Here is a 13,064-nt window from a genome sequence, read left to right as displayed (position 1 = left end):
CCAACTGTTTAAAAGTAATCTGATGGGATTAAAGCTGTCACACTGGATCAAATCTTATTAACAAATGAAAACATTAATGTAAAATTAGACGAGCAGAGGGATTTCTCATCTTGTTTTTTTGTTTCCACTTTGCATTCAAAAGTTTTGAGTAAGATTGGGATAACTCTGATCCTAAAAATCTGGATTTTTGTGATTCCCACAGAATGATGGATTCAGTTTGGATCATAGGTACAGAATTGTGTAAACTTTTAAATTGGTGATACTTGAGACATTATTTTGCTATTTTGCTGTTGAGATGTTTCATGGATGCGGTGATGAAGTAGTTAGGATTTCAATAAAATAAGGACTTTGTTACCAAAAAGCTTTTACTATCAAGCATAAATATTTGATATCTTGTTCTTTGAGCGTGTGTGGGCTTTGGCAGCCCTTGAGGAAAATCAATGATATGTAGTCCCGTTAAGAACTCTGGAGATCTCAGAGCCTGTCGTCTATCATTGTCTGATGATACTTTTTGATATAAACCTCTAGAGTCAGATGCCAACTTTTCAGCAACTCCAGTGAAGCCAGCGATTAGCGTGAAATGACTTCCAGGCAAGAATTCACTTTTCATGCAGCTGCAACGTAGACGCCATCATTTCTGGTCTATTAAATCCCCTGGGGTAGCACCCGTTCATCTGTTTTAAGTAGGTCTCTGTTCAACAGCAGATAGTTACACAGAGGTTTCACTCTGGCTTACTTCAGCTACATGAATCTAAAACAGAAACCAGCTTTCTTGTTTTTTACTTATATTAAATAGGTCTTGAGTTTGCTGAAATAACATCATAATGCAGATTTGTAAAAAAGTAAAGAGTCAAGTTTTGTCAGGTCTGTCCTCAAGAGGAGAAGAAAGGAAGTTTGTTTGGAATGGAAGTCAGACTGATCCAGTATTTTGGGAAGTCTAATGACTGGTTGGATTTTCAGCGCTAAACAGATCTGTGTCTCAAGTTTAAATTTTTGAAGAGAACGGTTAACAGAGGTAAAAAAAATTGACTGCAGTTAGGAGCTGCATTGTCACTACAGTGGACTGTGTTATGCCTGCTTTTGCTCTTCATACAGACAGTTTTTTCTGCAAACACCAAAGCCTGCTGATCTGTGATTGGTCAATACCCTTTGGACTATATTTGCAGTTTTATATTAGGACAGCTGAAGAGAGGCAGGAAGGGAGAGGAGCAGACGGTGGGGAAGAAAGACATGCAGCAAAGGGTTGTGGCCATGAGTCCCAACTGTGACCTCTGTATATGGGGCGCATGCTTAAACCACTAGGACAACCAGCGCCCCATTTATACACCTTTAAGCTGAGGCTGTTACATACGTATGAACATTTATATTTGTCAGGACCTTTCCAGACAGTAGCAACACTACTAATGAAGCCCTGCACCACCAGGTAAGTCTCTCTATATTTCCTTAATACCTGATTTTAAAAAATGTGCTTTCCATGTTGAACCCACAGACCCACAGTTGTTTTTCACATCCCCTAGTACTGACTTTTTTAGAGTCGTTCTGAGTTAGGGGGTTGAGCAACCATGGCAACAAGTTACAACTGTGGGCAAAGGATGCTAAGGAAAATAAATTCATTTGTAATGCACATTTTGTGCACTACAAATAATGCCCAAATTGCTTTGCAGAGTACACAGACAAAACAAGAAACAAATTGATTTTTAAAAGAACAAAGAAAGCAGCAAAGGAAAGCACTCGGATGATAATAAAGGCTGGAGAACACTTCATAAAAACATTACATGACAAAATGTAAAGCACAGAATTAATCATTAATGTAATTGTGGAAAAAAATGATCTACTTACAATGTCTCTCAAAGGTGTGATGAATTATAGTAAAGATCATTATTAAAAAACACAAAGATGTTCTGCAGACTAAACAAATTATCTGATTTAAAAGGTACAGGGAGATCTATCACTACATTAAAACTATCATTAGTTTATACACCAGCCTCTACTCACCAAGTGACATCAGGTGGAGGCACAGCTGCTTCAGCAACACTAATGTCAGGCTATAAGTATTAAAGAATGTAGAACATAATCTTCTATTCACAGTAATGTACACTCAGAATAACAGGCAGAGGGAAACGGTTAAGTAAAGGATAATGCGTGGTGAGACAACACCTTTCCAGGTCTCACCCTGTCGGGATTCTATTTCGCATATCCACTGCTAACCATACATTACCCCTTACTCCCTTACTCATTACCCGGCTTGCCTATCACCAAATACTTGACTCTGATTGGTCAAAACCCCTTGACAACAGTTATTTACTTTGACTAACCTGAGAAAACGCCACAGACAACCACATCACACACGTCATGTCAAATCAGTCCGTGGAAGAGAGTTCCGGCAGGTTTTGCTTCTGCTTATTGAAACACTGGACCGTACGGGAAACCGTTAGTTTTCATTAGCATCATGCTGGTAAATGATGTGACAAAAAAATGTGAATTTCAGTTAGCATCATATCAGTACACAATGTGACAAAAAAAAAACATTGATTTTGGTAAGGCCTAACATCCGGGATACTTCCATGTCAGACCCTGTCCGACAATCCTAGTAACGCCAGTGGAGCAGGTGAGGTTACTGTTCGCCAACATAGACTGTATGATCGCCACTAAGCATACCATGAACGCGGTGATGATAGCAGCAGTGTTAAAAGTTGACATTTGCCTGATTTATTGTCACAGAGCTCAGAAAAAAAGAAGAGCTGAAGTAGGACCAAAGTTAACTTTTTATAATCTTACAGGAGACTCTTTTATAACTTTACTGTCAGTGTAATGTGAGCAATAACACATAAGCTAGCTAATTTGTGACCTATTAATGTTTTAATCAATATGTTTTTTGCTAATGTGTTTGTATCTTAAGTTGATAGCCGAAATCGGAAAGTTTTAATAATAATCTAAACTGTTTCAAATAGGCTAATTTGACTAAATAACGTTTGATATCATTATGGATTCATGGAGTCAGAACACCATGTTCTTAAAAAACTACATGATGGCATATCTTAATCAACCCAAGCATTGTTTCTCCAAAAAATCCAGTATACTTTGAGGACGATGAAGCAGCTGTAGGATAAAAATCAGCAATAATACCAGGTGACAAAAACCCTGTACTGTTATCCTACTCAAGACTGTGACACCTGTTACTGCAGATGTCCAGATACATGTGATATGTACTGTGCTGGAAATAAAATGCAAAACAGGCATGTTCTATGATCTCATATGAATAAAAATCAAATGATTTGAAAAGAACATCACACATACACTTATTACCTGTGTTTTGAGGTTCCTTAAAAAATTAATGACAGACAATATTACTACATAATAATGGTACAAATATAAACCTACATAGTGCTCAGCTATTGAATGAATTATAATAAACGAAAGCCTTAATTATTTCAAGGTTTATCGTACATTTCTGATCAACACGCAAAGCTCCTGTGAGAAGCTTTCTATTTGTGTTGACTTTGGCGCCCCCGGTGCACGAAGCAATATCACTTGTCTTTTTCCTGATCTTATCCTGTGCGCGTATGACAAAAAACATATCCAGCTGTTCTTTTACAGATGAAACATTTCCTTCACTGTGAATATTTGGAAAAAGTGAAAATGGCCTTTTCTTCAGCGTGCTGTCAGTCTTATGATCTGACACCTTTCCCCTCACAGCGGTCACAGGCTTTAAAACTTACAGTATAGAGATAATCAGTCTTGTTGCTGATGGTCTCCTGGAGCCAATAAACGGACATCAGTGTTGACTTCACTCTGTTTCGTAAATGGTCAAAAACTCCTCACAGGAGCTTTAAATAAGATCGAAGATTTAGTTTGGTTTGCTCTCAATAGAGTTCAATGAATTACAGTCAAATTAATCTTTATTTTAGACTGAATTTGCTCAGCCTCTCTGAGGGTAGATTATCTGTTTCATATAGTAATTGCTGTTTAAAAGAAGGATTGTCAGATGCAAACACTAATAAGAAAGTCTACATACTGTTACATTATGTCGTAAAATCTAGCTAACTAGAGTTGCATCAGTTTCTGTATTACGAAATAATTGATTAACAAAGTATTTATTACTGTGAAGTTATCAAAAAGTGATTTACAATACACAAAACAATAGAAATGAATAATAATAATAATAATAATAATAATAATAATAATAGTATTAATTATATTAATAATAATAATAATAACAGTATCATTATAATCCTAAGCGTTAATGTCCCTTTGTTTACTACAATCCAGATTTATTTCAATATATAAAGTCACGAATTATAATTCCTAACTGATAATCTCTAACTGTATAGTCCTTCCAAAACGTGTTGTTTTAAAGAATCCAGGCAGGTCGCATTTTCTGGTTTGTTGATTTACTTCAAGACATTCCCAAAGTTGATTAATTTTCAGTCTTTTTTTTTTTAGATCTGACTTCAGGTAAATATTATTCGATAATTTTCTTATTTATTACTTAAAAACAAAGGTCTAAATGTAAGACACGTTAAAAAAAACCCCCGTTCTTTAATATTTGGAGCTGACATGTAGAAACATGTAGAAACATAGTAGGAGTTCACAGTTTGTTCTCATCAGTCGGATCTGTTCCTGGCCTCGTCTTCGGCCGGTCAGTGGCACTGTGGTCCTCTGTGAGGCTCTCTAACTATATTTCTGCCCTCTTCACTACAAAGAAACAATAACAACAGCTGCTCTGATCACACTGAGGACTCACTGAGACATGACGCGGAGATGACTTGAAGAAAGCTGTACTCCTGCTCCTTCCCTCTACTGAAGCTGTTGCACTTGTCTTAATGGCTGATCTTCTCTCTGCTGCTTTATTTTGAGGCTGTTTTTTTGCGCGTCAACAATGAGGAGCATGCTGCTGCTGCTGCTGGAGAGACGCTGAGCGCGTATAATGAGCGCGTTTCACTCAATGGGATTTTTATATTTAGCTCTGTGAGAGAGCGGAAAGAGGAGACCCTGATCCCGGTCTTGTCTGACATTTTGATCCCTTTGAGATCGCTCGAGCCCCCAAAACTTGTCGTCCATATCGCGGTGCGCGTTATCAGGCTATGTGGTGGTGAGGAGGGCGCTGTGTGTGAGGAGGAATAGCGCAAATTTATCTACACCGCCGGTGGAAAAGATGATGATGGCCGGTGGTGGCGGAGCAGCCGTGGACCACAACGGGATCTACTCAAACCCGAATCTCCTAAGCCTGCAGCAGCCACTCATGGAGGCGGATAACCCGGACTCCCGCAAACGACCGCTGGAAACTCCGGCGGAGGAGGCCGGCTGTACCAAGCGCACCAACATTGGAGGTAAGAGAGACTCAATACGCAGCTCGTGCACCGTGTCTCCTCCACCTGAAGTAAAAGCTGTTGTTGGAGAAGCCTTCGCATGCACTGGTTGGAGTATACAAGCAGAGCACTGCCTTTAGTATCCCCCTCAGTGTATGCAAAGAAACTCCATGCAGCATGGAGGCAGATTATGGCTGCACATTGGGATCTAACACGCAGCACCTGTGCAGTTGGCACTTAGAACACTGACCGTGTTTATAGCTGTTACTTCATATCCCAACAGGGAGACTGACTGAGTGTCCAAGTGAGTAAGTGGCCTCCTCAGCTCAGGTCAGCTTTGAATTTGACCCAAATCACCCCTTTCATCTACATCTATAGAAACACCATGAAGTGTGATTTGTGTGCAGATCAAGGCTTTGATATAAAAAAGGACGAGTATTCAAAAGTCCTATCAGTGTTTGTAGTTGATGTTTTGCATGTAGTTTCAGACAGGGATTCCCTGGTGCTCCCTTGTGCAGAGCCCAAACATAAATCAACATTTTTTCCTGAGAAACATGGTGACAGGGGGTCTTTGTCGACACACAACAGGAGTAGGTGCAGGAGGGTCTCTGTAAGAGAAATAGCATTGTACATGCTTCTAATTCTGGCACCATGTGAATTAGGAGCCACACATGCTGTTGTGCCCTCTGTGATTTCTGGATCCTGTAGTTCAGGAACCTGACATTGATCAAAACATGTCTCGCACTGATGCTGTAATGTCTAGCCTTGTGAGGAATAACCCTGTACATTAGAGCCAAACCAATACGAGACTTTAAGGTCAGTACTGAAACTGATTTAAGAAGGAGAGTGGTGAATTTTGGAGCTGGAGTGAAAATAGACCTGTTCTTTTATAGTGAACCCATTCTGCAGCAAAATAGTGGCAAATGCGTTGTCAGGTCTACCGTCTTAAAGAATCATCAAAGCTTCTGTTGGGAACTTCCTGTCCTGTTCACGCAGAAGTAGTGTTTTCTGACCATAATCCGATCCTCCTGTCTTTTATCAGTCAAACTTATCACTCGCTTTGAACCTTTGCTTTGGAAAAGGTCAACAAAAGCTGTCCCTGCAGTGTGCAGTTAATCGCCTTGTTGAACACCGACCAGGATGTGTCAGTTATTGACATTCAAACTAATAAAAAGAAACAGTCCATCTTCAGTGTTGATAGTCTCATTTGCTTTTGTAGGCCATATAAAGCATCAGAATCAATTTGTGTTTCATATGGTACGCCTCACATGAGCTTCAAAGAGATTGCATTGTTATAAAGCATTGTCAACCAGATCTAGTGTTGACCATTGGCTCAGCTGTGGTGCTCTGCTGTATGTTCTGCAGACAGTGCTGTGAGTGTTGTAGTCCATTGAGTCAGAGCATGCTCTGCTGATTGATATCTCAATCTCTTCAATCATTGTTTTTAGGATTTCTGGTTTGCTTAAACAAGTTTTTACAACTCTGCTTTCATGAAAAATACAACATGCCATTCATCTCTGTGATAGGCCCCTATTGGCCAGTTGTATGTAATGTAATGGTCCAGCTTTTTTAAACACTAGGTGGATGGCTGCAACCTTAACATAAATTGATGTTTTGAGGCATTGGTTTGGCTCAGCGGTAAAAGTATGAACACCTTATACAGAGGTTTTAGTCCTCGCCACAGCGGTTGCTGTACAACTCCCAGCCATGACCATTTGCTGCTCGTGTTCCCCTCCTCTTTGTTTTTTATTTTAAAGTTATTTGGGGTATTTTTGCCTTTATTTGATAGGAAATGTGGGGAGCAGAGAGTAGGGTAAACATGCAGCAAATGGCCATGGCCGGGCGCCGAACCAGCGACTGCTGCGTTGAGGACTATAGCCTCTGTATATGGGGTGCACGCTTAAACTGCCAGGCCAACTACACCCCACCCCCTCTCTTTAGAGCTGTCCTGTCCAAAAAAGGCAAAAAATGCAGAAAAAACATAAAAAAAACATGAACTTGTCTTTCATCATGTAGAATAAAGTGTTGATGAGTGAAATCAAAAAGAAACATGCAAAGCAGAACTGCTCACTGCAGATGTACAGTTTTTGCTGCTTAAGTGTCAGACCAAGTTGTGTGACTTCTTATTGGGACATTTCATCTACCAAGGGTCAAGAACTAGGATCTGTCAGTGTTTTTTATTTTAACAGTCAGGTATTAGTTGTGTGGTTATGTAAAAATGTTGGAGGTGCATGAGATGAGCAGGGAAACCATTCGGTGAAAACTGTACAACTCTGTCTAGCAAGTAGGGTACACACTGATCACCACTTGCAGCCTAGATTCCGATCAAAGTGAGGTTATTTATAGAGTGCAGGGTCAGCCAAATCTCAGCATCTGTTTGGTATTTTTTGTTAGGCGGTCATGATGCTCCCTGTACCAGCTTCAAGGCAGTCTTAACTTCTAGACAGCAACACAATGTAAATTAAAAACACGTAATCACTTCAGGCAAAGTTTATTGACAATGTTTGAAAGTTGAGATATTAAACTGAAGAAAGTGGAAGCCTTTATCTATCCTTGTATCAAAATCTTCAGTCATCTTTAAATTCAAAGGCTAAAAGCAGATGGTGGATCGCTATAGATGCATAACTGATAATCAGGCAGCAAAGTCAAGTCACACTGCAGCGCCATTTTAGAAAATTCCTCCTCATTTATTTTTCCTTAAGGAGAATAAGTGGTGTCCAGCAAGCAGGGGAGATGTGTGAACACTTGCTTTATTACTCATCAGTGTGATGTCGGGGTGCAGCAGTGAGGATGACAGCTGATTCAGTGTGCCAGCTTCTGTACATCTTATTTCCTGTCATTGTTACAGTCTGCAGCTCAGAGGGACCACTTATTTTGGAGCTTAATGTTAATTAGACGTCCGCAGAGAACAGGCAGTTTCTACACCATATGTTGCTGAAAATTGTCTGTCTTTGTGTCCCAGTCAGTCGATGATAGCAGCAAGTAATGTATCCCATTTCTAACAGCACCGGTGTGCCTTTGCTGCACCTCAGAAATGTAATTTCAGCAAGACACACAAGGACCCTTGTGCCACAAGATAATATTTTAGTGCAGATTCAGCCCCCGGATGTCCTCCATTAGCACCCCGAAAACCACTAAAGAACAGAGATGATGAGAGATTTAGACGTTCAGCTGCAGCACAGAGACTTTACTATTATCTTTCCATCCACCATTCAGGTGACATGAATGACTAGACAGTAGGGAATTGCACCTGAGAAAGCTTAACAGATGCAGGAAATTCACCAGTGGGACTGGAGATTAAAAAATATTTATAATACTTGAGCAGTGTATTGCATGGTTTTTAGTATTGTTTTGAATCTCAGACACACCATCGATTCTCTAAATTGAAAAGATTTCATTCACACATATAATTGTGTTGTTTTTTTTTTTTTGTTGGAGCAAGTGTTTGATTTTAGCTGTCTGTGACTATCACAAATCCAGATTAAATGTTCTTACTGCAAAAAACATGAAGGTCAAAAAGAAATGAAATATTACCTCACCTGCGTTTGGGAAATTTATAATATATGAAACTGAACCCTGCTATATCTGATGTATGGTATTGCCATACTCCTGCCAAAAACAGCCTTGATTCAAACAGACTGCTCTAACCCTTTCAACCGCTTTAATTTCGGTGATAAATTACATTTTACACACTGGACTCCATGTCCTCTTCAGGATACATCATGAATGTGGAGCTGCACAATTAATAGTGTCCTGATGATGGATGCACTCCAAGGCAGGCTTCTGAATAACTGAGCATTTAATGGGAACAATGAAGAAACCTTATTTGTAAACATTAGCATCTTTAACTGTACGTATTTTACGATTGTAAGAAAACCATGGACGCATGCAATTCTGGGTATTATAAATAAGTATGCAGGGTGTAATGCCAGAATGAGTGTTATGTAGTGAATGCAGGGAATAATATATGAGAGTAATTTCTTTCTTAGGACCTTTAAGAGAAGAGCCATGTTGGATTTTTTAACCTACATGTTCATAATCTGCAAACAGGGCAAGTTGTTTTTTTAATGCTGACCTGAAAGTGTCAAAAATAAATCAAAATGCTGAAAAATGTCAGAGCAGTGATATGACTACAGAGTAATAAGTCCATAGTGTGTACAGCTACACTGATGTAGGTGACACAGATTAATTCAGACACTAAGTTGGTATATTTTGGTGTCTAAACCCTTTTAATGTGTAAATTGACCTGAGCAGTTGATACCAGCAGCTTCCATGTTCTGTCCCGTCGTGCAGTAACAGTCCACGGCTCTTTATTGCTCTCTAAAGTCAGCCTATAAAAGCATTTGACTCTATGCAAACAGACCTCTGCAGCAGCTGCAGGAGATCTTTGTCTCTGTTTAAACGGATCTTGAGTTAAAACCATGTCAGCTAGAGCATAACTGATGTAACCTTTAGGAGGTTCATAGTTAATGAAAAAGAAGCATTAGCAGATATTTAGAAATTATATTAATGTAAGCAGAAATTCTAATGTAGGCATTGTATTTGTAATGCAGATAAATCGCTTGTGCACTCAGCTCATACATATTTTCATATCCAAACCTAAAGTTCAGATAACTCTTGAGTTACAAGACATATTTTATAATGTTTCTACATTCAGAACAGTTCATGTGTCCATTAAGCATAGTTAGATTTTTGGGATATATGAAACAGTTGCATTTCTTATCATTTTTATGGATTCTAGGAATATCACATTCAAAGACGTTTCAAAACTAGACATCACAAAAAGCAAAAATACCAATAAAACCACCGACAGTCTTCTTCTTTTGAAGATTTCTGAAGGTTAATGCATTTTATCACTGAGGTTAATTATGCAATTCTGAGGTGCATGGTAGCTATAGTGTTAGCATAAGCAGAAGACTCCCACAGTTTTACTCATAGAGGTGACATGGCTGCAAATGTTGTGGTCAGTCTCAGTATGTCATTTGTGTTAAAATGCAGGTCTTTGCAGATAATATGGAGCGCTGTGCTGCAGGCTGAGCTCAGGAGCACATACTGTATGTGTTCACACGAAAGGCACATTTAAAAACCAGCAGATGTTTTATGAATGTTGCTATCTCTGTGCTTTATGTAATGCATTATATTATCACCGTCGTTCCATGTATTCTGCATGCATTGTGTGTAACACTGCACATTCACAGCCTGTTTGGCAGTGTTGGGAGACAGGCTGATAATCGTCAGCCATCCCTGTAATCACCAGCCCTCCACCACGTCTGATATTGATCACGTTATTCCTCCAGAACTGATCATTAACGTGACTGGCAGTTACAACAAAGAGAAGAAAGCCTGTGCTCTCTGAAAGCCGAGCCCCCTCGTTGTGCATTAAGAGCCGTGGACACTGAATGAGGGAAATTACTCCTCTTTTATCAGCGCTGCCCTTCTCTCCTCAAAATGAACATCTTTCATTCATTTCTCTTTCTAATTACCCAAACTCTGAGCCCATGTTTCTGGCAAGCATGTACCTTCCAAAAGGTTGTGAGGCTGAGGGATTAGGTATGATCTCGTAATGTTGCTAATGGAAAGGTTGGCACAGGAATGTGGGCTGTATTTTTTTATTTATTTTTTGGTGGGAAGGACACAGGTGCCCTTGCAGAGCGATGTGACGTGAGTGGACTGTGAATTTGCCAGGTGGCAGTGAAAGAGAGAACGAGAGAGAGCGATAGAAATGAAGACAGAGCAAAGCAGAGAGGAGAAGAGAGATAGATAGAGTGGGAGAGGGAGTGGAGTCTACAGGGAGGCTGTGTCTATAGACCGGAGCATCTCTCACTGAAAGAGATGGAAGAATTTTCTGGAAGGCATTCGCTCCAACAAACCAAACAGGCCACAATTTTAGGGTTTGATTTGTAGATGAAACTAATCAGCAGCCAGGAAAAGAAAGAGTCTTTTTTTTTTTTTTTACAGCTCCATTATATGACTCTGGACCCCCCCCGTTGTGTCCACACACACACAGACACACTTCCACACACGCACAATCATTTTACACACATTCAGTCACTTAAGATACCTCTCGGTGTAAGATTTATAGGCGTAGTGATTGGCTTCATCACCCCCCTCCACCATTCTGCGGCACTGCCATTTGCAATGGTTGATGAGCCCCTCCGCCCTCTCAAACATGGCCGTCTAAGGGATTGGGGGTGGGGGAAAGGAGTAAAAGGAGGGTGGGTGGCGTAAGGCACGCTGTCTCGGATCACTCCACCTCCTCTATCATCTGCTCATGCTATCCCTACACCTCTTCAGGCGCCGCTGAAGGTCACTCTTCATGCCTCCTTGTTCACGGCTGAAGCCCGCTCCCCGAGCCTCTTCACCTTTGTCACTTTCCGCTAAAAAAGTGAGTGAATGGGCTGCCATACTTTATAGTGCTGCGTCAAAAGAGGCGGAGTGGAGGAAGAGAATTCAATTTTTCGGGCCCGGCATCAGGGGGTGGGGATATGACGTATTGAGGGGAGGAGGCCACCCATTGGCCAAGCAAGGCGTCAGTCCTGCGTGCTGCTGCAGACGGACAGGCCACTCGATGAATATGGATGAGAGCAGTGAAAAGGGTGATGCGGCAGGGAAGACCCCCCCCTCCTTCAAACCGATGCAGGCTTGAACAATGCGTGCCGTCTTTCACTGAAAACACTGAGAGCCTGCATTAGCATTTTCTCAGACAATTGAGGCTCTGGCCAGCTGCAGGCATGGCTCGGATGCTGCGGTGAAATCTCTTTCTCTGCACCCACTGATGAATTAGACCTCGGTGAAAAAAGTCGAGCGGCCGCATTCCTCAACACTACCACTGCACCTATGCCGAGGCTAATGTTAAGATCCCCTTTAGAGATTGTGCCCCGGCATTGATGGCGATCTGACAGAGGACTTGAGCAGCAGCAGATCTCAGAATGGGTAAGCCTCAAAACTCTTTTTGTCTGACTTGTTGAATTTATCCTTCATGCATTTATCCTTCGTGCAGTTTCACACACCTACATCTCATTTTTGCTCATTTTTTGTTCCATCGTCCTTGCCGCCTGACAGCAGCAGGTTAGTCCATTGAAATGCAGAATGGGTACTCGCAGGGGTAGTGAGAAGGAGGGAGGACGGTCACAAGGCATTTCCTCCTGACCCACCCCCCTTGAGTGACTTAACTAAACACATTTGGCTCAGCGTCCGTGTCTCTGCTCCAAGCCATCCTTCCAGTCTTGGAAGCAGGGGTTTGAACTAACACCCCACTGGCTCTGCTTCCCAACGTGCCCCACTGCTCCCGTTCCCTGGCGGATTGCAGCAACAGATTGCCATGTTTACTCTACCACATGACGCCATTTAAACCTGTTACTGTGATCTCAGACACTAGGACAGAATAATTATTGACTAATGACAGCAAACGTGGCTGTAAGGGCAAAGGAGGGGATCTTCATCTGCTGAGTTTTACTCTGGGTGAAGACGAGCAGAAAGTTACGCAGTGGTTTTTTGGCTTGTCTGTCAACAACAGGTCCTTGAATGTTTGGATTCTGCAGTCATTCAAATTAAAGTCTTTGTGTGGCAATGATATCCGATATTTTCATGATAGAAAAGAGGGATGAAAGCTTTTCGGCACCCGTGTCTTACATGCATGATCTTTCTTTTCCCACCAAGGTCATTTTATTCTGATTCGTTGCAAGGAAAGCACAGAGCAGACTGCGATAAATCATAAAAATCTAAAGATGGGACGAGCATTTTGAGATGACAACA

At 41.0% G+C, this 13,064-nt stretch overlaps 1 protein-coding gene across 1 annotated transcript in view; it reads left to right on the top strand.

The window, feature by feature from the left end:
* Positions 1–4,609: 4,609 nt before the first annotated feature.
* LOC117812275 (RNA-binding protein Nova-1-like) overlaps positions 4,610–13,064 on the top strand; it is a 40,131-nt gene continuing 31,676 nt past the window's right edge. Inside the window, exon 1 of the mRNA XM_034682945.1 lies at positions 4,610–5,330. Within this exon, the coding sequence (XP_034538836.1) occupies positions 5,156–5,330 (175 nt within the window). The 5' untranslated portion in view covers positions 4,610–5,155. The remainder of the gene's footprint in view (positions 5,331–13,064) is intronic.

Source organism: Notolabrus celidotus, chromosome 5 (assembly GCF_009762535.1).
Source record: "Notolabrus celidotus isolate fNotCel1 chromosome 5, fNotCel1.pri, whole genome shotgun sequence".
Classification (NCBI taxonomy): Eukaryota; Metazoa; Chordata; class Actinopteri; order Labriformes; family Labridae; genus Notolabrus; species Notolabrus celidotus.
This window is presented reverse-complemented; position numbering and strand designations above follow the sequence as displayed.